This window comes from Cotesia typhae, unplaced genomic scaffold, assembly GCF_013202065.1.
Source record: "Cotesia typhae breed Kobodo isofemale line unplaced genomic scaffold, CoteBio_Ctyphae contig_20, whole genome shotgun sequence".
NCBI lineage: Eukaryota > Metazoa > Arthropoda > Insecta > Hymenoptera > Braconidae > Cotesia > Cotesia typhae.
This window is the reverse complement of record NW_027423725.1, coordinates 3,567,780-3,594,099: the sequence shown is the minus strand read 5'-3', so window position 1 is coordinate 3,594,099 and position 26,320 is coordinate 3,567,780. Positions and strand designations below refer to the sequence as shown.

The following is a 26,320-nucleotide window of genomic DNA, read 5'->3' as shown; positions in this document are numbered from 1 at the left end:
TGGTGTTGAAACTATTTTAACAACCGTCGGGGCTCGAACCCTCGCCTCACGGCATGATGTGCGAACGAACTACCGGGATAATGACTTAGTCCGCTTGGCCATCATGCCGCTAGTATACAAAAATATTACGAATTGTTCGGAAGATTGAAATACAGCAAGTGACGACAAAAAAAGTAAGTAGATAGATCATTTGAGTTTCTTTGAAAAGTATTATTTCTTCAATTTTACTGTATCGTCCTTCTCTTCTTCAATGAAAACTACTTCTATACTTTTGAAAGAAAACCATTTATCAAGTCTACCATAAAGTATAGTAAGGATTACCACGCAATTATCAAGCAATTTTGTTTTCTACAAAAGTTTGTGTTTCAGATTCAAAACACAGTTATATTGATTATTGTCTTAGACATTTGAACTTTGCATTGTTGTTTGACAAAAAATTCGAAATTTACTCAACGAAAACGTATAGTTATATACTCTCTGGGTCGTTCAGATGAATATCTACTACTTTTTATCCATTCAGGATTGAATAAAATTGAAAAAAAATATAATTTTTTACGCTGTGAATAGACACACGTTGCAATTTGTGCTTTTATTAACTAGCAAATAAACTCTGAAAACTTTCAATTTCTCTGCACTATGGCAAAATAACAACCCGCCCCTTGACAATTCTAACTTTATCTTGTAAAAATCTGTCATTAAGATTATCTTTTTGAAATTTCTGTAACCTACTGGCTATTCGGTGCCGTCTTTCGTTAATCAACTTTCGTTGCAGTCGTATTGTTCTTCTAGCTATTAATATTTCGAATGTTAGAGCAAAAACCGACAACAAGAGTGTCAACAATGCTAAGCAAATATACAAGAACTTTGAATCTTCAAATTCAGTCGGAATGTATTCAGACAAACTCTTACTGTCTTTTTTTGCTCTGAGTTTTTTCAATGGCAAATAGAGATCTTGTTTTGACCAATACCCCATAAAACCAGTTTCGTGAAATCGCAAAGTTACAATATCTACTTTTTTTTTCAGGGGCCAATTCTTTCTTGACCAGAAGAAAAGGTACTTGTCGATTTCAAATATCATTGTAAGAGGAAAGTCATATTTAAAGGCCATTTCAATTTGCTTTGCATTAAGAAAGACACAAGCAGTGGTAGGGTCATTCAAAATTCGTTCGTGACATTTATAAATAGAACGAATTGGAGAGTGTAAAAGATCTAGACTGGTATTAAAGTCGTCTTTTTTGTTTATGAAAGTATTTCTCAAATTAGGGTTGATATATACATTATACTTTAAGTCGAACAAATTTTTAATACTTTTCGGATAAGAATATTCTTGTGTTGTTTTTGCTGATATTAAATCACCCTGTATATCGGGACTTACAATAAATACTAACAGTGTCGTAACGACAAACATAACACGCATCGACAGGCTATTTAGAGGGGTCATCATCCCAGCATTTACAATAAAACTTAAAGTGTCTAAAAAACTATTACCATACTGAGGGTCATTATCGACATCAGCAGCATTACAATTGTTAAGATTACTTATTTCATTAATAATTATTGTAGTATAAGATAGTAATAGGACAAAAAAGCTGGCTATTACAATACTTGATATCGAAGCGTACGGACTGTTTTCAATTGACATTTGAGCGCCATTTTTGTGAGATAATATGAACAACTCATTTTGAACTTTTGGATTTATAATATAAACTGATTCATAACCCGGCGTAGAAATAAACATTATATCTAAGCAGATGTCATGTTCATCACTGAATATGGTATTTAAAGCGGATAATGACACATTATTAGAATAAATACCGCCTCTATAGGTGGTAATTACTGACGAGGCGTTTAGAGCTGAGAATAATGCTGTAAAATAACTGAAGAAAGATAGTGGTATACTGTTATGGAGTTTCTCTAATTTGACCGTTATGTTTAGAAACTGTTCTGTTTCTGAAGATGTCTTCCTGCGGGCGGTGACTGGGTAGCCGTCGAGATGTTCTGTTTTGTCAAACTTTAAGCTGAGACATAATTTTGACTCTAAAAAGAGTAATACTGATAAATATCATAATATCAAACATAAAAATAATTATCAATTACCGTTTTCGTATGGTCGTTTGTAAAGTGTAGGTCGCTTATTTTCGTTGTGATCTTGATAAGACTCGGTAATTGGTCGCGTGTGAGAAACTTCTTTCCACGGCAAGGGAGCGCGATTTGAAAACGGATTCACTGTGTATATCATCGTGTCTGTGCTTTCAATCGATTTTCCAGGCTTGAAGCAAATGTAGAAAGCCGTCAATTGATCCATTGTCCACAAAATTTCGAGAACTTTCCGTCCCTCATCATCACAATTGATTTCACTGTAGCGAACGACGAAAAAAATTGATTCGATGCTCCACGTAGACAGAGTTGCGAATTCTTGGAGAGTTGTTTTTAGTTTATTGACAGAATGCACCGACAACACATATGTCGGATATCTTGGACTAAAGTACGGTTTGATAATTTTAGCGTTGAAACCTTTATTGATCACGAGAACTGGAAAGCCGGTCATTTCTTTGTAAACGATTTCGGTCAAATCATCGCTGATGACTATTGGGTTCAGTCTATCAGCAAAACACGATTCCAGTATATTTTTCTGTCAATAAAAAAGAATTCAGTATCAATTTTCCTTATTATGCACTTTGACTTATTACTTACCACTTGAGCAGCAAGTGTTGATGGAATCGATGCACTTGAAACGGATATTTTGTCTAATGTATTTATCACAAACAATAACCAAAGCATTTTTTTTATTAACTCCATTGAAGCACAACAGTTTCCGGCAATGGTCTGATAACAACTGGTCGTTCAGTGCTGGCTATTATTTTGTTATATTATTCGTTTCTAGTAGCAACTGAAAATTGAAAGCTTCAAAACACTTCAGCGTGCATTTAATTTTTTTATCTGATGACATGAAGTGACCTTGCTCTTTCTAGAGTAGTAATTCATTAGTCGCATACGTCGTCATCGATTGTTTCAATATTACAAACATATCGAAAACTAGCACTTACAGTTATTGAGAAAAATTAGCATTGATAGTATCAAAGCCTTTTATTGCAGAGCGTTACTTGATGTCATCATATAATTGGCATAAATAAATAATATCCTGGACAGAATTTCATTACTTATATATAAACTGAAGTTGCATGTTTGAGAAATAATAATGATAACCAGGCACTTATGCTAATAGACAAATTTATTTAACTGATCATTTTGTATCGTAATTTTTCATTGAAGTATTTAATATTAAAATTTTTCAATAAGAAGTTGAGAATAGTAATAAGAGAAATCAATCCACAAGCATTGATGAGCGAGTTAAAATTAAAAACTATGAATTCCGTTAAAAATAGGATAAATGAGAATATCTGTTATAACTTCACTATATGTTTTTGTCGAAATAAAATATTTTGTGCAGTTTTGTTTTTTAAAATCAAAAAAATTTTCTTTGAAATTGCCAATAAATTCAGGGTAATCCTTGAACAGATTGCACGACCTTCTCATTTCTGTGGGTAAGTAAAGTAATTATTGTTTTTTTTTTGTTTTTTGTTCCACTATATTCCATCGTACTTAACCGGGAATGATATTATTATTCTTAATTCATATCAAATAAAAATTATTGGATATCAAAAAACTTCCAAATTTTTGGGTGATCTTCAACGAAGTGTAACTCCTATGTAAACGATCGTACTGCAAAAAAAAACAAACAGCGTGTGTACAGAGTACACATGTTAAAAGTGAAACTTCTTTGGCAAACTCAATTTATAATTCATTAATTAATAGTTAATAGATATCAAAGATAGGTACATAAAGGATTTATGCATATATAGTATTGGAAGGATTAAATGAGAAAAATTTACACTATTTATATCACATATTCTTTCAATTAATTTCTTCAATATGTACAACATCATCTGATGGTATTTGTAATGATATGGTTGTTACTAAAGCCTTATATGGTAACTAAAATATGAAACATAAATTCTTGTTTCAATGTTTTCTAAATTTCTCGGCAAAAGAGCAATTTCTCCCTCTCATCGCCTATCAATAGACTGATTAATGCTTGTAATTTTATAGTCCAACATGACAATAATATTGACCTCCTGGACTACTCTTCACGTTGCAATGCCAATGCCCTCGCATCTATTATAACTAACTCTAGATAATTTAATCAATGCAGAATATCATTCTCCGGCACCAACATAACCTCACAAAATATATCGAATAATTAAGATTACTATACTTTTTTATTATACTGTGCAATGTGTTTCAATATTAAACACCCTAAACTTATAACCAAAAAATTTCTTCCTTTTTTTTTTATTTTTGTTTTGTTTTTTTTTTTATATTGTTTTTACATGCAACATGTGTTAATACATGATCATGAAATTTTTTTATCATGTTTAGGTCTCGAGTCATCCTCAAAAAACTACAAAAACAAAATTTTCCAATTTTTTTCTCATCTATAAAGAGGTTGTAACGTTAGTAATTCTATACTTTCTTACATTACTACGCCTTACTCACTATGGTTGCTAGCTTTTGAAATTTTGGCTGACCTAGCCATTTATTAATTCTAATTACAATGCAGCTTTAAATATATACCTATAATATATGTCTTAAAATCTTCAACATTGTGAAATTTGAGCTCGTGTTTGACACTCATAATGGCTCAATTCCTAACTCAGTCTTGCGCCGTAATTCATGAACTGCCTCCTATAGATGTCATAAACTAGACACCGTTGGCCAGCCACTCCTTGGACGATTTTCTATCGGCGTGTGAAGTATCCTTGATCTGCAACGTATTCTGAATAAAAGAGCTAGACTAAAAGGAAAGCTTTTCTCACAGGTATATCTGAAATCTGTATAGTTTTTAAGGTCAGGTTTTTGAATGCTTCTATCGCTGCAAAATTTCCGTTATATCACTGAATATTTCCGCTTTACTTGCGAGTGCGGAGCGCGACCGTGCGTGCCCTCAGAGAAGATTACAAAACTAATACTCGGACTTGAAATAATTTTTGCAGCGTCATGAAATTTTCTGATTTACTTGTTTATTAATAAATATAGAAATTGATGTTTTTTTGTTTTTTTTTTTTTTAATAAACTACTCCCGTTACAAGGTCTACGGGCTACAAAACATTATTTTTCATTATTTCATTCAAAGAAGTCGATATCATTATGAATGGATTTAACTGGCCTCAAACCAAAAGAATAAAATAGTTGCGTCAAATATATGTAAACCAGGACAAAAATTCTTGAATGGAGATTTTTTTCAACTCCATACAAGAGTTTTAATTTATTTCTTCAAGTGTTACAATTTCTTTAATTAGGAATTGTGAAGATTTTAAAACAAGACTGAAATTTCAAAGGAAAATATTTACGTAAACCAAGTTATTTTTTTCTGTGTAGTAATGTGAATTGGTATTTATCAATAATTTAAAATCAGTGAATGTTTCTTTAATGATTGTAACACATGACTTTTATTAACAATAGTATACAGAAATATCACAAATAGTTTGGAAGATTTAAATACAGCAAGTGACGACGAAAAAAGTAAGTAGTTAGATCATTAGGTTATGTGTACAGGCAGTTCAAGCCTTTTTATACCCTGAACCTTTATTTGCATGATTACTGCCTTTCTTATCTGTCTTTTTGTTGCGGCTGTGGACCGACTTGTGCTTTTCTGTACCTCATTCACTCTGTTCCTCACCTCTTTACAGATCCTTGGAACAGTGACAGAGGAGAGTCGCAGAAGAAAACCCATGCCAGTACAGTCATAGCAGGGCCAAGTACTTGATAACCGATGAGAAATTCTTCTTTATCGATTATCGAAACGTTAGTCTACTTTCCTAGCGCGCGCAGAGATCGACGCACTAGCTAGCGTTCGCTAAACGGTCACCCATCCAAGTACTAACAACAGTGAATACTGCTTAACATAGGTGATCGCCAGACTCAGACGCATATCTAATGGCAATCTCTACCGCTAGGAAAAGTTAGTCTTAGTTAACCAGTAAGTTTTCAATTACAGAGAAATCTTTACACAAACATTGCAAGACATTTATGAACATTTTCATAATGCTTATTTTTTACTGTTTTTGTCGTAGGAAATCAACTTATAAATTAAATTGGAAATATTTCAAGCTTACACACAGTTTAAATATCTAGAAAGAACGAAATAAGATTCAGCGCGTTTATATTCTTTTAAAAAGTACACTACTGGAAAAAATTAAGGGACCAAAAAAAATTCCAAATTTTTCGGTAGTTTTCAACAGGCCGTCACTTTGAGAGAAATGGTCGTACAGGAAATAAAAAAAAAGGAAATTGTAGCTCCAAGTGTCTAGTTTTTGGATTAGAACTTCAAAATTTTGTAGCCTCCGCGGTTTCTGAGTAATCGTAGAAAAACCAGCAACAAAAAAATTCTCAAAATTTTTTTAGTTTTTTTTTTTGGTCTACGGGCGTGGAAAAAATTTTTTTAGCTTAACCACCATAAGGATCGGATACTTTGTTCATTTAGCTTTAATTTCTTTTTTTAAACACCCTGACACGTCCACTCCTCGCTGAGATATCGGTCTTCAAATGGAAAAGGATCTTTTTGTCTTTGATTATCGATATCTCAGCAACCAATGATCGCACAGAAAGTTAAAGGTGGGTTTCAAGAACTTGAATGAATTCCCCTTAACGACTGTCCATTGTTTTTTCGAAAAAAATTTTTTCTTTCCGTCACATGAATTTGAAAATGCAACAAAAAAGGGCTTTTAGTGGTTTTTTGGAAAATCAAGCGCTGGATCGAAAATATTAAGGAAACCACTAATGTTAAGTGTGCCTTTTACAGTTCAATATGTCCACAAAAACCCTACAAAGAATCAAATTAATCCAGCCAGCCGTTTTTTTGTTTCACTTGATCGAATTTTTGAAAAAATTAAAGGATCACGTTTTTTGCTCTGAAAAGCTCATAATTTTTAAAAATGAGAGAAAAATGGTTTTTTCGAGCTTTTTCCACATTTTTGTTCCAGAAAGTGCTTAAATTGAAAAAAAAAAATTTTTTTTGAAATTTTTTCTCTTGAAAAGTTTAAGAAAACAATTACCGCCGGCATTAGCGTTATCCAAAGCGTACCACGTGGAGGTCGCGCGGTCGGATTAACGCTTGTGTGTGTGTGTGTGTGTGTGTGTGTGTGTGTGTGTGTGTGTGTGTGTGTGTGTGTGTGTGTGTGTGTGTGTGTGTGTGTGTGTGTGTGTGTGTGTGTGTGTGTGTGTGTGGTATTTCAGGAGAATTGAGACCCGGTGGCTCGTCAGTTCCACCGTATTTAATGACTCCAAACTCATTCTCTGAAGGTTTTTGTTGGTTCAATACCGGGTATTACCACCCCTGTTTTCAATAACGGCTCTCAAACGTTCAGCCATGTTTATGCAGACGGTAATTTGAGGCTGCGGAATGGTATTCCAAATGTGCTGAAGCGCGCGCTCCAAAGCAGCTAAGTTCTGCAAATTTGGATACTCTCTGCGCAACCGACGGCCCATTATGTCCCAAACGTGCTGTATGGGGTTGAGATCTGGACTCATTGCTGGGTGTCGCAACAATGTGATGTCATGCCGCTCAAAGAAGCGCCGGGTAATGTTGGCTGTGTGTGGACGTGCATTATCTTGCATCAATATGAACGACCTCAGATGTTGTCGTCTGCGCAGAACAATGGGCCTTAAAATTTGGTCGATGTAACGTCTAGCTGTCAAATTTTCGCGTACAATTACCAAAGGTGTTCTCCAATTTCGTGAAACGCCGCCCCACACCATAACTGATCCACCGCCGTAGACAACGACTGGACGGACAAAGTTCTGGCGAAAACGTTCTCCACGACGGCGCCAAACGAGAGGACATCGATCGTTGCCATACAGATTAAAACGAGACTCATCAGTGAATAAAACATTTGTCCATTCCCTCAAGTTCCAATTTCGATGATCGTAAGCATACGCTAAACGAGCTCGACGATGTCTTGCTGTCAACAGGGGTACACGATTAGGATGTCGTGCGTGTAACCCAGTTTCACGAAGACGGTTGATGATTGTTCGAGAGCAAATGTTTCGCACTTGATGCCGTCGTCGCTGTTGTTGTTGTTGTTGCTGTTGTCTGCGATTGGGGAAGTTTCGAGCGACAATATTCGCATTGACGAAAGGTTGTCGTCGAACTTCTCTAACAATTGTTCGATCATCGCGGGCATTAGTGACTCGATGGCGACCTTGTCCGGGGCGACGATGATATTGATTCGTCTCTTGGTATCTGGTATAAGCTCGAGATACGACAGATTGACTTACACCCATCCGGATAGCAACTGCATGTTGAGTGTAACCTTCGTCGATAAGAGTCACTAACCGAGCGACTTCCACCTCCGATAAATGTCGTCTAACCATGATTAAGAATCAAAAGTCAGAAATTTTCAATTTTGACCAAAAAATTAAAAAAATTTTTTTAGCGCAGAGGGATTAGTTTTGAAAAAACTGTTGAATGAAGCGATTTGCTAAGGATTCACAAAAAGAAAAAAAAAAAAAAACTCCGAAAAGCGTATGAAAAAAATCGAAATTCGATTGGGGGTATTAACTTTTTTTATTAATTTAATTAAAAGGAGATCAGTAGAATCAAGGAATGCAGGGGTGGAAAGGTGATAAAAATCATTGGGCGATGGTTTTTTGAGTTTCCTTAACTTGTTAAAAAAAAAATTTTTCCAAAAAAAATTTTTTTTTTTAATTTTTTTTTCGAAAAAATTTTTTTTTTTGAAAATTTTTTTTTTTTTTAAATTTAAGCACTTTTTGGAACGAAAATGTGGAAAAAGCTCGAAAAAACCATTTTTTTTCTCATTTTTAAAAATTATGAGCTTTTCAGAGCAAAAAACGTGATCCTTTAATTTTTTCAAAAATTCGATCAAGTGAAACAAAAAAACGGCTGGCTGGATTAATTTGATTCTTTGTAGGGTTTTTGTGGACATATTGAACTGTAAAAGGCACACTTAACATTAGTGGTTTCCTCAATATTTTCGATCCAGCGCTTGATTTTCCAAAAAACCACTAAAAGCCCTTTTTTTGTTGCATTTTCAAATTCATGTGACGGAAAGAAAAAATTTTTTTTCGAAAAAACAATGGACAGTCGTTAAGGAGAATTCATTCAAGTTCTTGAAACCCACCTTTAACTTTCTGTGCGATCATTGGTTGCTGAGATATCGATAATCAAAGACAAAAAGATCCTTTTTCATTTGAAGACCGATATCTCAGCGAGGAGTGGACGTATCAGGGTGTTTAAAAAAAGAAATTAAAGCTAAATGAACAAAGTATCCGATCTTTATGGTGGTTAAGCTAAAAAAATTTTTTCCACGCCCGTAGACCAAAAAAAAAACTAAAAAAATTTTGAGAATTTTTTTGTTGCTGGTTTTTCTACGATTACTCAGAAACCGCGGAGGCTACAAAATTTTGAAGTTCTAATCCAAAAACTAGATACTTGGAGCTACAATTTCCTTTTTTTTTATTTCCTGTACGACCATTTCTCTCAAAGTGACGGCCTGTTGAAAACTACCAAAAAATTTGGAATTTTTTTTTGATCCCTTAATTTTTTCCAGTAGTGTATTATTTCTTCAATCTTAATATATTATTCTTTTCTTCTCTAATAAAAACTACTTCTACAATAAATTGGAAGAGAATCATTTATCAAGTCTACGAAAAAGTATTGTCATTATTATCACGCAAGCATCAAACAATTTTATTTTTTATACAAGTTTGTGTTATAGATTCTAAGCACACTTATATTGATTATTGTCTAAAACATTTAAACTTTGCTTTATTATTTGACAAAAAATTTAAAATTTACTCAACGAAAACGTATAGTAATATATTTTCTAGGTCGTTCAGATGAATATCTACTACTTTTAATCCATTCAGGATTGAATGAAAATGAATAAAACTATAATTTTTTAAGCTGTGAATAGACACACTTCGCAATTTGCTCTTTTATTTACTAGCAAAATAACTCTGAAAACTTACAATTTCTCCACACTATGGCAAAATGACAACCCGCCCCTTGACAATTCTAACTTTATCTTGTAGAAATCTGTCATTAAGATTATCGGTTTTGAATGTCTGTAATCTACTTTCAACTCGGCGCCGTCTTTCGTTAATGAACTTTTGTTGCAGTCGTATCTTTCTTCTAGCTATGAATACTTCAAATATTAGAGCAAGAACCGACAACAAGAGTGTGAACAATACTAAGCAAATATACAAGAACTTTAAATCTTCAAATTCAGTCGGAATGTATTCAGACATACTCTTACTGTCTTCTTTTGCTCTGAGTTTTTTCAATGGCGAATAGATTTCTTGTTTTGATCAATACCCCATAAAACCAGTTTCATGAAATCGCAAAGTTACAATATCTACTTTTTTTTTTCAAGGGCCAATTCTTTCTTGACCAGAAGAAAAGGTACTTGTCGATTTCAAATATCATTGTAAGAGGAAAGTCATATTTAAAGACAATTTCAATTTGCTTTGCATTAAGAAAGACACAAGCAGTGGTAGGGTCATACAAAATTCGTTCGTGACATTTATAAATAGAACGAATTGGAGAGTGTAAAAGACCTAGACTGGTATTAAAGTCGTCTTTTTTGTTTATGAAAGTATTTCTCAAATTAGGGTTGATATATACATTATACTTTAAGTCGAACAAATTTTTAATACTTTTCGGATAAGAATATTCTTGTGTTGTTGTTGCTGATATTAAATTACCCTGTATATCGGGACTTACAATAAATACTAACAGTGTCGTAACGACAAACATAACACGCATCGACAGGCTATTTAGAGGGGTCATCATCCCAGCATTTACAATAAAACTTAAAGTGTCTAAAAAACTATTACCATACTCAGGGTCATTATCGACATCAGCAGCATTACAATTGTTAAGATTACTTATTTCATTAATAATTATTGGAGTATAAGATAGTAATAGGACAAAAAAGCTGACTATTACAATACTTGATATCCAAGCGTACGGACTGTTTTCAATTGGCATTTGAGCGCCATTTTTGTGAGATAATATGAACAGCTCATTCTGAAAGTTCGGATCAAAAACATCAACTAATTCATAACCCGGCGTAGAAATAAACATTATATCTAAGCAGATGTCATATGTACCACTGATTATGAAATTTGAAGCAGATAGTGACACATTCTTCGAATAAATGTCGCTTCTATAGATGTTAACTACTGAAGAGACGTTCAAAGCTGGGAATAATGTTGCTTTCCGTCCCTCAACATCACAATTGATTTCACTGTAGCGAACGACGAAAAAAATTGATTCGATGCTCCATGTAGACAAAGTCGCGAATTCCTGGAGAGTTGTTTTTAGTTTATTGACATAATGTACCGCCAACACATATGTCGGATATCTTGAACTAAAGTACGGTTTGATAATTTTAGCTTTGAAACCTTTATTGATCACGAGAACTGGAAAGCCGGTCATTTCTTTGTAAACGATTTCGGTCAAATCATCGCTGATGACTATTGGGTTCAGTCTATCAGCAAAACACGATTACAGTATATTTTTCTGTCAATAAAAAAGAATTCAGTATCGATTTTCCTTATTATGCACTTTGACTTATTACTTACCACTTGAGCAGCAAGTGTTGATGGAATCGATGCACTTGAAACGGATATTTTGTCTAATGTATTTATCACAGACAACAACCAAAGCATTTTTTTTACCAACTCCATTGAGGCAAAAGAGTTTGTTGGAATGGTCTGATAACAACTGGTCTTTCAGTACTGGCTATTATTTGTTATATTATTGGTTTCTAGTAGCAACTGAAAATTGAAACTATCAAAGCACATAAATGTGAATTTTATTTTTTTGTCTGATTATGTATAACAATGTTTTGCTCTTTCTAGAGTGATGATTCAATAGTCAGTTCCATACACTATCTTATCGATTGTTCCAATACTACGAACATAAAAAAAATAAATGGCAGTAGCATCGATTGTAAAAATAATAAACAACGATAGTATCAAAGTTTTTTATTGCAGAATATTATTAAACGTTGAAAAACAGTTGTAACGCAAGACCGAAAAATAAAACTAAAGCTAAGACGGAGATCATAGGAACAAGATTAAAGTTCAAGATTAAATTAAAAATTCTAACCGTTGTTGAAAAAATGTTTTCTTTTTTTTTTTTTTTTTTCGTAATTTTTAGCATCTTCTAAAGGCGTCATACAATGTTCAATAAGGAGTATACTGGCCTATAAAAATTTCTGCAAATATCAGCTGCCTCATCCAAAAGTTAACAATTTATCTCATTAATTTTTCACGTCTATTATTTTCTACCGGTATAATGCAGTAAAAATAATGGGACTTTTCTGTACATTTACTTTTTGCTCTGATGAAATCAACGTTCCAATAATAGAAAAATACTGTCCAAAATTATTTTCGGAGAATTTATATTCATGAAGTAAATGCTTATTATATAACACTGATGTACTCCAACTTTTTATACTTTTAAATACATGAAAGTCCGGTGTTACTAGTGCACGTTTTGCAGGGTTCATAAAAGTATTAATGAGTGCTCCTAAGGAAATAACCTAGCTGATCTAGATGACGTGTCCCTTGTAAAAAGGCACCACACAAATACGAACGATACTCAGTTCACTATAAGTTGCTGTTGTCACAGACAACTAATTTAAAACAAAGTTATACGTTTGAAAGCATTCAATTCAGTCGACAACATGACTTGAAACTATTCGGTTGCTTCCTCGTAAGTTGTAATCACGTTGCACTTTTAGAGAAATAGTAATAAATTCTGAAAATTTCTTTTGATTTTTTTAGCATTGGCTAAGGTCACTTTTCTGAATTGTACATCATTAGCTACACAATGAGATTCATAAAAATCATTTTATGCTGCTGTTGTGTATTTACTGGGCACTTTTCAAATGGAAGCCACATTGACGCTTCAGAAATCAAAACGAGGCTCATCAATCATACGGTGAGTGTGGTATTTTTTCAAATTAATTTTACTTATTTGAGATCATTTTAAATATTGTTCATTGTTTTAACAGATGGAATTGATTAATAAATGTTTTACGGATAATTTGAATCCAGTGATAATAAGTTCTGACTTAGTTGTTGACCAAGTTGTCAGTGCAAATGTTGTTAATGAAAATCCGCTGATTATAGTGGATGGTAATTTCAAACGTAAGCCAATTGAAGGGCATCATCCTGGCTATCCTACGTACGTCGTTTTGTTTAAATCTATGCCGAAGTTGGTTTCACTTATTTTTGATTTTATGGACTCAACAATTTGGAGTATAAAGTCACCAATTTTCATTCTTGACATTTCTGAAAAGTTTTATGTTACAAGACCTGATTCGGTTCTTGGATTTCTTGCAAGCTTCGATATATTGGTATCATATTACTTGCGTTATGAAAAGGATCAAAATTCAACCATACTCTACACTCTGAACCCTTACACACAATTCGCTCCGTTACCCTGGAATCAAGTTAAAACTTCAAATGGCAATAATACAACAAAGCCGACACTATACAGTATGGAGTATCCGAAAGGTAATTATTCAGTTTAGTAATTAATTAAGATTTAAATAAAAAAAAAATTAAAGGTTCGGTTGAGCTAATATACTACATTGTGAGCATGTCACTGGGAATGGGGATAATGTCTCCAATCAAACGTCTCTCAATGAAGATCACTTATTTCTTCGGATTTTTATTCATTTTTGTAGCAATGCCCGAATTTCACGGTCAAATCTCGGCAATTCTAGCGCAACCAGCCCGACGTAATGTTGAAACTTTAAAGGACTTATTTGATAACAAATACCATGTGTTTTATGATCCGATATTGATAAATGACATGATGAATGAAAAATTGTGGGTGAACGGTGAGGATCAGAAATACTTGCATCCATCAAGTGATCTTAATTTGAAAAAATGTATAACCGCAGCCCAACAAACTTCAACTATCGCTTGTGTAACCCTTACTAAATGGCTACTTATGGAGGCTTTAAAGCTCAAGAATCTTTATGTATCAAAGGAAAGTGTCTTCAAATTGTACTACGTATTTTGGACTAAGAAGAACTAGTCTCTGAAGGACAAAATTGACAAAGCTCGTTCAATACCGGTAGAAATAGGATTAATTGATCATGTCGATCAGGCGATAAATCTACAGAAAAAGATGAAGAAGATGGAGAAAATCAAAGAAGCTGAAAACTATGAACGTATCGACTTTGAAAACTTGATATTTTATTTTATTATGTTTGCGACAATTTCGTTCTGGAGTTTATTCATATTTGGAATTGAACTCATTGTTTACCACAATCACTCAAAATATATAAGACGGGAAAAGGAGCGACGACAGTTCATAGAAAGATTGAGGTCACAACCACAAATTACTTTTTTTTCGAGTCGGATTGGTCCGTCAACTAGTCGCGAATGATTCTAATCAAGAAAAAATCAATGAACAAATTAGTAGATAAGTTATGTTAAATTTCACTACCAATTATTATGTTTGAGATGTATGTAATTTGGTTTTTTGGGTGTAATTTTCAATTTTTCAATTACTACTAGAGTAATTCTATCTACAAATTTTCAGTATCAAAATGTCTAAAAATTTTTGAAGAGAGAATATTACTGATGTGTTGTGTTTATGAAATTGATTTATCTAAAATTTACAGGTTTTTGTGTTAAAACCGAAATGTTATTATTTAATTAAAATCTATATCTATGCTTCGTAGTATTTAATAAATTGATCAAAAAGTAGCAATGCACACTTGTTTTGGTTTATTACAATTATTTAAAAGGTATGTCTCTAACTCATCTTTTTTTATTTAAGTCGATACTTTTTGGTTTGAAAATTCGAACATTCATAATTCACTCAAAAAAAGAAGAAGAAATATTGCTATCATCTTAGCAACAAAAAGACGATCAATTATTGGTGATTTGTTCGTGAGATATCGTTGACAAAAAAAATCAAAAAAGTGATTTTTCTAAATAACTTCGAAATTTCTGTCCAGATTACTTAGCGATTAAGAAATAATCTTTTTGTACTATAAACAACTCTGGCGATTACCGTGAAACGTATCAAAATCGGTTAAATCGTCCGAGAGATATTTAATTTCAAATAATTCCAAAAAGTGTCATTTTAACATGACTTTGAAATTTAACGTTAAATTGTTTGGTAGGTAATGAATAATCTTATAGTGCTTAAAAAATTGTGCTGAATGCTTTAAGCCCAATCAGAAACGTTTGATTTCGATCGGAAGATATCACAGTTTATAATTTTCACAAAAGTATCTATTTACAACTACGAAATTCTTAAGCTGAAAGACTTTGGAAAAGTATACAAGTTGTATTTTAGAGCTCAAAACTTTAAAGTAAACAATTTACCGAGCGTTTTAAATTCATAGCGGAAAGTTCTAGGGATGGCAAGATTCACCGTTTCTCAGATTTTTCTCATGCTTTTCAATAGAACTTTTTATTTATTTTAGTAAGTAGGAAATAGTGTATAATCATATATAATAGTAAATTGATAAGTGAGCAAGATCAAGATCAAGACTGAATATGCAAGACTAAAACCAAGACCACAATTGTAAGTACAGTCGACGCTCCCTGTACTTGATGATCCTGTCTCCCACTACGAGTTTTCGTCCAAGCTTAAAAAAAAAAAAAAATATTGTGGCGGGCAAATTTGAATACAACGGCGTTATATATTGGATACATAGAGAATGAGGTTAGGTACGGATTATTGTTGACGTATATTTTCTGAAGACTGCACATGAGGCTGCACAGACTTGCGCAGACGAGACTTAAGTTAGTATAGTGGGGCCAAAAAGACGAGTCAAATACAGGGAGTGTCAATGGTATTTTAGAAAGTTCAAGGCCCTAAACACAAAACAGAGACTGTTACTAAAATGGTTTAGACTTGTTCTTGGTTTTGGTTTTACTTTGCTCAACGCTACCTTGAGGTAGACAATGGTTACTTAATTCTAAATTTTCTTAACATTTCTTGAGTTTAAGTAAAGAAATGTATTGTTTCAAAGACAAACAGAAGCTTATAATAATTGCAAAATGCAATGAGATGGTTATTCATCATTTTCTATGTAAAGAACTAACAAAAATTGAAGTAATTGAAAGTTTTCAGACTTATTATTTGTAAATTATTAAGAGTTATTTTTTTCTATAATTCCTCCTTAAACTATTATATACCTTTTTCAAAAAGTTAGTATAACAGAAAGACACCAAGATACATCGAAAATCTAAAGACACATATAAAAACTTATACATATATGTATAAAAATTCAAAACATCCGAGCCAATACATCTTTATAAATTTCAATTTCTTTTTCATTTGCTAGAGATGTATAAGATAAGGTTATTGATATTTTCTAATAATTTCATCTTGGTCAACGTATGAGAAAATGTGTGGAGCACTCAATAAAATAGACGCTGAACTTGCTGCTGTGAATAGGAAAAATGCCCAAAGTAGCAGACGATCAAATACTTTTGCAACATATCTCCAGTCTTCTCTTGTCTGAAAATGAATAAGCATTAGATTAATATTTTACAATAACTAAAACAAGGTCTATTAATTTAAAATTTTAATTGAAACAATGAAACTTTACTTACTTGGATGTATAAGTCCTCATTCTTTAAATGCTCTGCTAAAAAATCGACAGCTTGAATAGTCTCACTAACCATTGGATGCTCCAGATCTCTGTCTAATTCCGACTGCCGTCTATTGATAACTGTTTCATAAATATCATCACTGTCATTGTAAGTATAGGTATTCGGGATGTTATTGCGTAGATGACTCTGACTGACGTTACAACTCGGATGATGATGGTTTTGCAAGTGAATGTTATTCATTTCAATCAGTTCCATAGCAGTCAGTTGATTATTTCTAGATTCACTGAACGCAGCTGCATGCTCTGCCGAAATAGGAACCACATTTTTATCCGTTCTCTTATCATATTTGCTGTTGCCTCGCTCCATCATCCAACGGAGTCGCGTTTTCTTCGGCCTTTTCATAAATAATATAGCCGGTAAATATTTCAAAAAAACTAGACGCATCCAGGACGGCATTCGATGAGTCTTTAGTCCACGGAAATTCCAGTTGATGACTATCACAGTCATTGAAATAACGAACAGGTTCATCAAAAATATGAATAATAAGTATTTGGCAATCAACGGAAGCACTAAAGATGTTGGCGGTAAAATTTTGCTGACCAATAATAAGAATAAAACAAGCGATAAGAGTATACTAATGCCCAAAGTGACTTTTTCACCAGCTTCTGCTGGTAAATAAAACTCTCCGATAACCAAAAATGATACCATTATAATTGGCACTATCAAATTAACTGTGTAGAACAACGTTTTCCGGCGAATCTTTATGTAAAATGTGATGTCAGTTTCTGTTGGAGCATTGGGTTCTGAATATACATTCAAATATGCTGGCACTTCAATGATATCCCAGGTACCACTTTTGCTGTAGTCTGATAGTGATACGTAATTTTTGTCATCTAATAATCCCAGTGAGACTTGATCACCATTATAGATCCATGAGCCAAATTTCATTAAACAAGTTTGTTGATCAAAAGGAAAATAAGTAACATCTATTGTGCATGAACTTTGATAAAGAGCTGGTGGTACCCATTGCACATTTCCGTCTGAAAATATGATAATATTGCTTTTGTAACGTACTTCGTACTTCCCATCGGCACTGCAATCAAAAATTGTTAAAATACGTGTAATAATTTAATCTGAATTCTGATATTGATTATTAACAAACGGCAGAAGATAATTTATCAATTGACAAATTACTTATTGAAAAGAACGATATCAGGTTTCCAAATCTTATCGGGTGGTATTCTTAATTTTTGTATTCCTTGGTAGTCACTGGGATCCCACTGTAACTGATAGTCGTGCCAATGAAGTTCCAACCAGACATTAGATTTCATCACTTGATTTTTTTCATCCTAAAACAATTTTTATTCAGAAAGAATTAAGTTGTAGACAAATATTTATTTGAGTAGTTTTTCAAAATCATAGGGATTTTTTTGTTAATCATTAAAAAAAACATATAACCTGATAGTTCGTTGGAAAAAACGTCAATTAAAATTCATGAATTCTCAATTAAATTTATCGGAAAAAACGTAAAATTTTTTGAGGATAACTTATTTTTTTGTAAGATTTTCAAATTTTCTGAGCAATTGAATTTTGACTATATATTATTTTTAGAGATCAAAAAACGCCTCAAATTTTTTTGATTCTATTAAAATCAAATTTACTTGCTGTCAAGATTTTTTGACTTTTATTTTTATTTTCTGATACCTGATAGAATTTATGTAATAAATCCATTTCATTTATCGGAATGCGAAATTACCAAATTGGAGGATTTAACTTGAATTTCTTGCTAGATTAGTACATATAATAAAAATAAAAAGTTGGGAACAACCAAATTTCAATTTCCTATAACAAAATAGCGATTCGCCGTTCAATAATAAATAAACTATAATTTCCGTGTTTACTTTCCATCAAACGTGTCTTATTTTGCGCATGCACGTGTGGACTTCCAATCCACGAGAATTTGATGACTCATTTCACCCTAATATAATTTTCCTCTCTTCCCGAATCCCCGAAAAAATCAATATGTAACTAACTGTAACTTTACATTAATCACACCTCACTGTCAGATTGAATTTTCATTTTTATTAAAATCTCAAATTAATTTACACAAAAATTTCTTTTTAATATTTAAAATTCATCTATGGAAAATTTCATAGCATTAAAAAAATGTATTTGTAATTGTCAAAATTTTTTAATTTAAAAAAAAATTTTTTAAACACTTACTACATTAATAAGTTGTACAAACGTCAATCCAAAGTTTACGTGAACTTTATCGGTCATATTTTGGGTCGGCCGTATGTATTTATTGTATCCTCTGAACAAATTTCGGACCAACCTTTCTTCATCCTCCGTGCAGGAACCTGAATAACAGAACAGAATTTTTTTAGAAAACGTCACGAAATATTTGAAAATAATTCTTTGTAACTTATTAATTTTTACTGAATTTTGTTACTCACAAAAACAAAAAAAACCAAAAATTATAAACAAATATAAAAAATGATACGAGCACATGATGAACGAAAGAAGGCTATAGTCAGACTGGATCTTTTCTGTTGTCGGAAAAATTTTAGGGGAAGTTAGATGAAATAAAAAAAAAAATAAGGGGAACTACCCTTACGAAATCTAGATGCTGTACCACAATCCCATTATATAATACATGTGTGCGTGTTGTCTTATATTTAAGCTATTCTGTTTTTCATCTATACTATATTTCCATTTTCTTTGCCCTCGTTATATTCTAAGATAAACAAAGTGTTCTTTATATTTTTATCTGATTTACCAAGTTTAACTTCTCCGAGATAATTCTGACGCGATAAAATCATTTTAGCTATGATTAAGTTTTATACTTATTCATTTCAACACTTTAATTTACAAAACTAATTTTATTTCCTCAATAATAAGTATTACAATGATAAATTATTACTAACAATACATCAATGAAAACTTTTTTTTTAATTTTATTGATCGGATATTCGGAAAAATTCAAATAATAAAATTAGACTCTTAAATTTAATTTATAAATTTTTCAGTTATATTTAATTGCATGAATAATGTTTTTTGTATTTATAAGTAAGACTAAAAATTATAAAAATTTAAGAATCTAAATTGTCAACAGTAAAAAAACATTTATCTGAATTAAAATGTTTTTGTTCTTGAAAACTTTCTCGGGCTAAGGCAGTTTTTTCGAGGTAAGATAAAGCTTTTATTTCTGTGCGGGAAAACGTCAAGACAAATAAAATAAAAAAATTGCAATGAAAAAAAAACCACCCTCGTGAAAAGTAGATGTTGCATCTCACTTTATGATATTAGTAATATTTTATTTAATATTATTTAATATTTAACATTTTTCTGTGACGTACTTCTTGTACTTTTACACTGCACCAGCATTTATTTGATCCAGCAAAGCAACAAGTTTACCAAGAATACAACAGTGGGTCAGCAAACGGCTGCGATGACGGAAATTCTTTTTGTAAAAGGAAAAATTGAATTTATCCAGATTCCAAACTTATTACAATTTTTTGATCATTGACCATTTATTTTTGTGCAGATGACTTTAAAAAGACAGACGTTTATTTCAAAGTCTCATAAATATTAGATAATTTTTTTTGAACACTGTAGAAACAATATAGTTTATAAAATATTATTTAAAGTAACTACTTAAGATAAGAGACCACCTCAAAAGCAAAAGCAAGCAAGTGCCAGACAATAAGCAGCTTGAGCTCATGATCGCCAGGACTCATGAACATAAAACGACAATAATCCATAGTAGTTTACGTCCTCGATGTTATGTCCGTCTTTTATACACACTCTGGGTCTCTCTGGTGTAGGTACTTACATATGCAGTTACTTATAAAATACATTATAATGTCACGTACTTTTGTAACCCTTACATCCTCCCTTATAATCTAAACATTACAAATACAATCGTAAAATTATTCCGACACTTGAGCTTCCAACGTCCAGAACAACTTAAAGGCATTACGTCCGACACCGTATATAATATGTAAATTATTTCAAGATTAATATTCATAAAGTTATGGGGCATTAATTGTATTTCATGATGTAGCTTATTTTTTCTTATAATAATAAGTATTGATCACTTTTTTATACTCTTTATTGATCTCATTGTTGAATGAGAATATTATTTCAAAAAACATGAAAAATTATAATCTAGCTTTAGGTGCTAGCTAGTTGAAGCTTGGAGTAAGAAACATGTTGAGTTTTTTGGGAGCCCGTTTTACCCCACTCTTCTCAAATTTTTAATTTCGATAGACACAAAAAAATTAATACCATAAACTCAGCAAAACGCCAAAAAAAGTAAAACAAGCTGAAAAACTCATAATATAAAAACTTTCTGAAGGTGACCCATTTTGCCCCACATTTTCAATTTTTTATTTTCAATGAACAGAGCAAATTAAGGTAAAATATTTGGCAACGGACTAAAAAAAAGTAAAAACACTAGGGATTTCATTTTTTTTAAGGGGCCCATTTTGCCCCCCTTTTTCCTACATAGAATTATAGCACATCTCAATAAATAATTACGAATATCATTAAAGTACGTCTTCAGAATTAATAATTAACTAATTGCATAAAATTTTATTGTAAAAAAAATAGTATAAGTTTGTTAGAAAGCGCGCAGTAGCCTATCGGATCCAGCCCTTGCTTTCCAAAATGCATTGGACCGGGTTCGAGTCCGGCGTACACCAATGAATATTTTCAATATTTAAGTGTATGATTCTGCTGAGCCCAAAAAAGTTAAAAACGAGTTCCAATCTCAAAAGTTCCCCCCTAGTAAGTCGCTCATGAGCTTAGTAGTTTATGCGACTTTAAATAAATAAAAAAAAAAAAAAAAGTTTGTTAGAATTAACTCTGATTCAGCGTCAACTGATCACTGACTTGTGAAGTTTTGTAGACAGCTAAGTCTAGAGCGATTGCAGCGCCGCAAAGTTGGTGGATAGTACCGTTACTTAGATTCTTTTTTACTGGAGACTCCGGTAAATTTTATAGTAATTTCAGTAAAATTTTTTAATTTCTAAAATTTTTAAGATTAAATGAGTAAAAAAATAACTTTTTATCTAATTAATTTTTTTGAAACATTGAACTTTCAATATTTCAAAAAAAAATTTTTTTTAATTTATCCCTACTCCGTGGCCAGCTGTAATGCGACATACGATAGATGAACGAAAAATTTTGGGATGGTAAAAAAAAAGTCTTACTTTAAAAACTTTTTTTTATTCGGAAAAAAAGCAATTTTAGATCGACAATTTGCAAATTTTGATTTAAAATTATTTTTTCTGAAATCTAAAAAACTTTTTGAAGTGAAACTTCTTTGCGCGCGTTGAGGGTAAAATTTCAAGGTCGCATCACAATAATAATAATATGAGCGTCACATTAAAAGGCGCATATATGTACGTAGTCGGAGAGAAAAAGATAAAGATATAAAGGAATTCTATACTTTTACACTATAGAAATGTTATTTTCATGTGCACATGCGTTATATTTTAGATTGTAGGTACACTGCTCTTAAATGTTATTATTATTATGTATTTTATAACCTCGTGTTTGTTTATACTGTTTTATTAACATTTTTATTCAGATATTTTAATATTCGACACCATCAATTAACTTTTTTTATGAAAAATTTAGTCTGCAATTAAATAATAATCCTAACATGTCGACAACTAAATACGGAACCACAATAGATTCCATTTTTACAAGATATTTATTTATTTATTTCTTTATTTAACAAAACCTGACAGCCTGTACAGTCAGTTATGAGGTTACAAAAATATACAAAGATGTATGTTGATATGTATTAACACATGTTGCATGTAAAAACAATATAAAAGAAAAACAAAACAAAAATAAAAAAAAAGGAAAGGAAGAAATTTTTTGGTTATAAGTTTAGGGTGTTTAATATTGAAACACATTGCACAGTATAATAAAAAAGTATAGTAATCTTAATTATTCGATATAATTTGTGAGGTTATGTTGGTGCCGGAGAATGATATTCTGCATTGATTAAATTATCTAGAGTTAGTTCCAATAGATGTGAGGACATTGGCATTGCAACGTGAAGAGTAGTCCAGGAGGTCAATATTATTGTCATGTTGGACTATAAAATTACAAGCATTAATCAGTCTATTGATAGGCGATGAGGTAGAAATTGCTCTTTTGCCGAGAAATTTAGAAAATATTGAAACAAGAACTTATGTTTCATATTCTCGTTACCATAAGGCTCTAGTGACAACCATATCATTACAAATACCATCAGATGATGTACATATTAAAGAAATAAATTGAAAGAATATGTGACATAAATAGCGTAAATCTTTCTCATTTAATCCTTTCAATACTATATATCAGTTAAATTCTTTCAATACTATATATGCATAAATCCTTTATGTACCTGTCTTTGATATCTATTAACTGTTAATTAATGAATTATAAATTGAGTTGGCCAAAGAAGTTTCACTTCTAACATGTGTACTCTGTACACATGCTCTTTTTTAAATTAATGATATTTTTGGAAAAAAATTAATTAAAAGCATTTATTTAAAAATTAAATTAAATCATAGCATTTAGGTTGTTTAAACAGTACCCCGTAAATAATATTAAAATCTTTTTTTTTTATTAAAATTAAAAATTATTATTTAAATATTATCACAATTCACATATTCATATTCAAGAAAAAAAATAAAACTGTATTAAGTTATTTACTCAACTTAATTTATTGATTTTAAATAAATTTTAAAAGGTTTTATAGAGTCATTATTTCTCAAGAATTGCCACCTTATGTTCCACAAGCACATAATACGTATGTATTTGTATAAATCTTGTATCATAAAAGAGCAAGAGCAACCTCAGTAGCCGAGAGATTGTAATCGCCGATCTATGATCAATATCATATATCATCTTAAATCACGACGATGATCATCTAATACCTGATTATAATTACAAATTATTTGCTCTTACTAACTCTTGAAATCACTTTAAAAATAATTTATAAATACTTAATATATTCTGCGTAAGATAATCATAACAGTAAATATGCAAAAAGAAAAAATTCGTAATATTATCTCAGAAAAAAAATTTACTCAAGACTACGCCAGTGCGAGTCAATGATCGGTGACTTGCGGGGGAGAATCTCAATATACACAAGTAGGGATCCCCCGACATCCGGAAGAAGTGGTAGTCCTTTACATGCTTCAAGGACTCGACGCCAGGTGCCGCGGTCAGGAACTTGCCAAAACATACTGACAGGTACAATACTTTTTTTTTTTATTTATTTTTTAAAGATGGTTTTTTTTAAGCAGATTTATTTCTACACACAATATTTTCTAATTTTCATAGGTTGAATGAGAATTAAAAAAATGTATTTGAAAAATTGCATGTTTAATTTTTTTAATTGTATGAATAGAAATTTTTCTTTTAATTTTTTTTTAAATTAGTTTGTTAACAATAAGCCTAACAATTTTCAGATATCTGATGATTTTAGTTTCAAAAAATTTTATGCACTGTAAAAAATTTTCGGAGTGAATGCGGAGTAGGTAATTTTCAATTGGTTTACTCTGAGAAGGATTTAAATTATATTATAAATAGACTTCACTCCGCGAAGTAAATTTTTTATTTCTTTTATTGCATAAAAATAAAATAAAAATGGTTTTGACTCGTTTAAAAATCACAAAATTGCGCATTTAGAGATTTTAGAAATTACAATTTATAAATCGTTTTCTAATTTTTGTCAAAATTCGAATTAAAAAAAATTTTTTATACTAATACAAATAAAAATTTTTTTTTTACATCAAATTTTTTTGAAAACTTTTTTCTAATTCAATTTTTTTTTTTTAGTCAAGATTATTGAACGAAAATTGATTTTTATTGAACAAAAAATTTTTTTTCTGGAACTTAAATTTGTTTTCAATTTTGAATTTTGTTTCAAACATAATATATTCGATCGAAGGACGAAATTTCTAAGGTGAGAATCAAACTAGCTACAATGCTAAAAAACAATTAGATTAATTTTTTTTTTTTTTTTATTCAGAGCTATCGTGTTAACAATCTCTATGGTATTTTTACAACATTTATACTTTAAGTATCGCTGATTATTTTTTATAACATTTTTCAATTAATTGACTTTAAAATGTATCGATTTTGTTCATTAATAATTTTTTTTACATTGTAACCTGGCTATCTTTCTATCAAAACAAGTAAAATTAATATTTTTCAAAATTGCTGTAATTCTGACTCAATAACAAGCAATGTTATCAATTTAATTTTTCTCTTTTTTTTTTTTTTTTTTTTAGTAGTTATTTCTCAATAGAATGACCCTCTTTTTTTTTTTTAATTGACAAAAATTGTAATTTTGGCATGCAGAAAAATGATGACCCTTTCGCCTGTTTTATTTTAATTTTTTTCTATTCTTAGTAATTGTGTGAGAAATAATTTCTATTTGAACAAACATTTTTTTTTTACTTCGAGTTTTGGGAAGTCTGTAATAATTGCAGTAATGGGAAACTTTTTTGTTTTGATCAATAAAGAGATTTGTATATTAACCTGAGGTATGAATAAATATGCTGCAAATTTCAAAATAATCTCTGCAATAATTGTCTCTCAAAAACTTTCTTAAAATAACTTTTTGCATGCCTTAAGCGCGAAGCGCGCAGGTATGCTCTACTCTCGCCTAAAAATCGTGATTTCGATTAAAACGTGATTTTCATAATTTAAACGAAAAAAATTATGGATAAAAAGCATATTAAAATAAATAATAATAACTACAGAACACGTTAAAAAATTTTTTCTTATCGATTAAATAAGATTTCTCAGAAAAAACGAGTTTTTTCTGATGAAAAGTGAATAAGAGCGTGGTATTCACGGGTGCAATGGGCTTGACAACACTACAACTTTGTCAAAAACCACTTTCGCGATTTAATTTTTTTTTGTTTTATTCCTGAGGATGTTTGTCAAAACCCTTGTCAAAATTGCGTGTCAAAATAATTCCGTTTCGATACAGTTAATTTTTTTCGACTGTCAGTTCGGTGACTTTTTCTGCGATTTCGGCAGCCATTTATATTATTTTTCATAAAACAGGATTGAAATAACTATAAACAAGCAGAAACTATACATACATGATGGTATAATTACTAACTGTTTTATCATCTGTTAAAATTTTTCTTTAGCTCGACCTACAAAGGGGATAATACTACTCGCGGGAAAATTCAAATAAAAAAAAAGAATAATTTTTCTGACGATTTAAATAATTTGTGTATGACGTGAGCGCTTAAGGCATGCTCATTTGGATTTTCCAAACTTTTTTGAGCTTAATGGTGATTGAATTATAAACTGTACTAATTAGTGCAACAAAATTGACGTTAAACAATATATTAACGAAAGCCCCAAGCTTGTCATTAACACAACACTTGAAGTTTGGAATTATAAAAATCCCAAACACTTTGATCGATTAATGTGCTGTAAGTTAAAATATCTCAATTAAAACTATCTATTAATAATTATAGTTATGTTTTTTCCTATTTTATGAAAGAAGTTTCCCCATAATGATTGATTATTAATCATTTTTTCCTATTTAAAAAACTTCCCCGCCGGAGATTAAAGCATCATTGTATTATCAACGTAAATA

At 31.3% G+C, this 26,320-nt stretch overlaps 5 protein-coding genes across 6 annotated transcripts; 1 reads left to right on the top strand and 4 right to left on the bottom strand.

Moving 5' to 3' along the window:
* Positions 1 to 567: 567 nt before the first annotated feature.
* Positions 568 to 2,138, bottom strand: LOC141537960 (uncharacterized). Its single transcript, XM_074259176.1, has 2 exons — positions 2,098 to 2,138; positions 568 to 2,037 (listed from the first exon to the last, which is right to left on the bottom strand). The coding sequence occupies exon 2, from the start codon at positions 1,736 to 1,738 to the stop codon at positions 635 to 637; it is 1,104 nt and encodes a 367-aa protein (XP_074115277.1). The 5' UTR covers positions 1,739 to 2,037; positions 2,098 to 2,138; the 3' UTR covers positions 568 to 634.
* Positions 2,019 to 3,425, bottom strand: LOC141537961 (uncharacterized). The gene is made up of 2 exons (XM_074259177.1): positions 2,695 to 3,425; positions 2,019 to 2,632 (listed from the first exon to the last, which is right to left on the bottom strand). Exons 1-2 carry the CDS (start codon positions 2,797 to 2,799, stop codon positions 2,090 to 2,092), a joined length of 648 nt encoding a protein of 215 aa, XP_074115278.1. The 5' UTR covers positions 2,800 to 3,425; the 3' UTR covers positions 2,019 to 2,089.
* A 6,317-nt stretch (positions 3,426 to 9,742) lies between these two features.
* LOC141538132 (uncharacterized) lies at positions 9,743 to 11,945 on the bottom strand. Its single transcript, XM_074259476.1, has 2 exons — positions 11,668 to 11,945; positions 9,743 to 11,605 (listed from the first exon to the last, which is right to left on the bottom strand). Exon 2 carries the CDS (start codon positions 11,519 to 11,521, stop codon positions 10,412 to 10,414), a length of 1,110 nt encoding a protein of 369 aa, XP_074115577.1. The 5' UTR covers positions 11,522 to 11,605; positions 11,668 to 11,945; the 3' UTR covers positions 9,743 to 10,411.
* A 141-nt stretch (positions 11,946 to 12,086) lies between these two features.
* Positions 12,087 to 14,825, top strand: LOC141538133 (uncharacterized). Of its 2 annotated transcripts, XM_074259478.1 has the most exons (5): positions 12,087 to 12,502; positions 12,593 to 12,805; positions 12,877 to 13,033; positions 13,107 to 13,611; positions 13,785 to 14,825. In XM_074259478.1, exons 3-5 carry the CDS (start codon positions 12,923 to 12,925, stop codon positions 14,138 to 14,140), a joined length of 972 nt encoding a protein of 323 aa, XP_074115579.1. In that variant the 5' UTR covers positions 12,087 to 12,502; positions 12,593 to 12,805; positions 12,877 to 12,922; the 3' UTR covers positions 14,141 to 14,825. The 2 variants fall into 2 exon arrangements, with proteins under 2 accessions (XP_074115579.1, XP_074115578.1); XM_074259477.1 differs by having other exon boundaries at positions 12,087 to 12,805.
* Positions 14,826 to 15,385: 560 nt separating this feature from the next.
* Positions 15,386 to 19,214, bottom strand: LOC141537929 (acetylcholine receptor subunit beta-like 1). Its single transcript, XM_074259134.1, has 5 exons — positions 19,140 to 19,214; positions 18,907 to 19,043; positions 17,878 to 18,032; positions 16,684 to 17,776; positions 15,386 to 16,588 (listed from the first exon to the last, which is right to left on the bottom strand). Exons 1-5 carry the CDS (start codon positions 19,192 to 19,194, stop codon positions 16,430 to 16,432), a joined length of 1,599 nt encoding a protein of 532 aa, XP_074115235.1. The 5' UTR covers positions 19,195 to 19,214; the 3' UTR covers positions 15,386 to 16,429.
* Between the last annotated feature and the right edge of the window lie 7,106 nt (positions 19,215 to 26,320).

Excerpts from the sequence above, each read along its gene's own strand:
- LOC141537960 (XM_074259176.1), bottom strand. The coding sequence starts at position 1,738 with ATGTTTATTTCTACGCCGGGTTATGAATCAGTTTATATTATAAATCCA.
- LOC141537961 (XM_074259177.1), bottom strand. The coding sequence starts at position 2,799 with ATGGAGTTAATAAAAAAAATGCTTTGGTTATTGTTTGTGATAAATACA. Across the intron at positions 2,633-2,694 it reads CAACACTTGCTGCTCAAGTG|AAAAATATACTGGAATCGTG; the intron begins GTAAGTAATAAG and ends TTTTATTGACAG.
- LOC141538132 (XM_074259476.1), bottom strand. The coding sequence starts at position 11,521 with ATGACCGGCTTTCCAGTTCTCGTGATCAATAAAGGTTTCAAAGCTAAA.
- LOC141538133 (XM_074259478.1), top strand. The coding sequence starts at position 12,923 with ATGAGATTCATAAAAATCATTTTATGCTGCTGTTGTGTATTTACTGGG. Across the intron at positions 13,034-13,106 it reads CGAGGCTCATCAATCATACG|ATGGAATTGATTAATAAATG; the intron begins GTGAGTGTGGTA and ends TTGTTTTAACAG. Across the intron at positions 13,612-13,784 it reads CAGTATGGAGTATCCGAAAG|CAATGCCCGAATTTCACGGT; the intron begins GTAATTATTCAG and ends TCATTTTTGTAG.
- LOC141537929 (XM_074259134.1), bottom strand. The coding sequence starts at position 19,194 with ATGTGCTCGTATCATTTTTTATATTTGTTTATAATTTTTGGTTTTTTT. Across the intron at positions 19,044-19,139 it reads TTTTGGTTTTTTTTGTTTTT|GTTCCTGCACGGAGGATGAA; the intron begins GTGAGTAACAAA and ends TCTGTTATTCAG. Across the intron at positions 16,589-16,683 it reads ATGAGGACTTATACATCCAA|ACAAGAGAAGACTGGAGATA; the intron begins GTAAGTAAAGTT and ends ATTCATTTTCAG.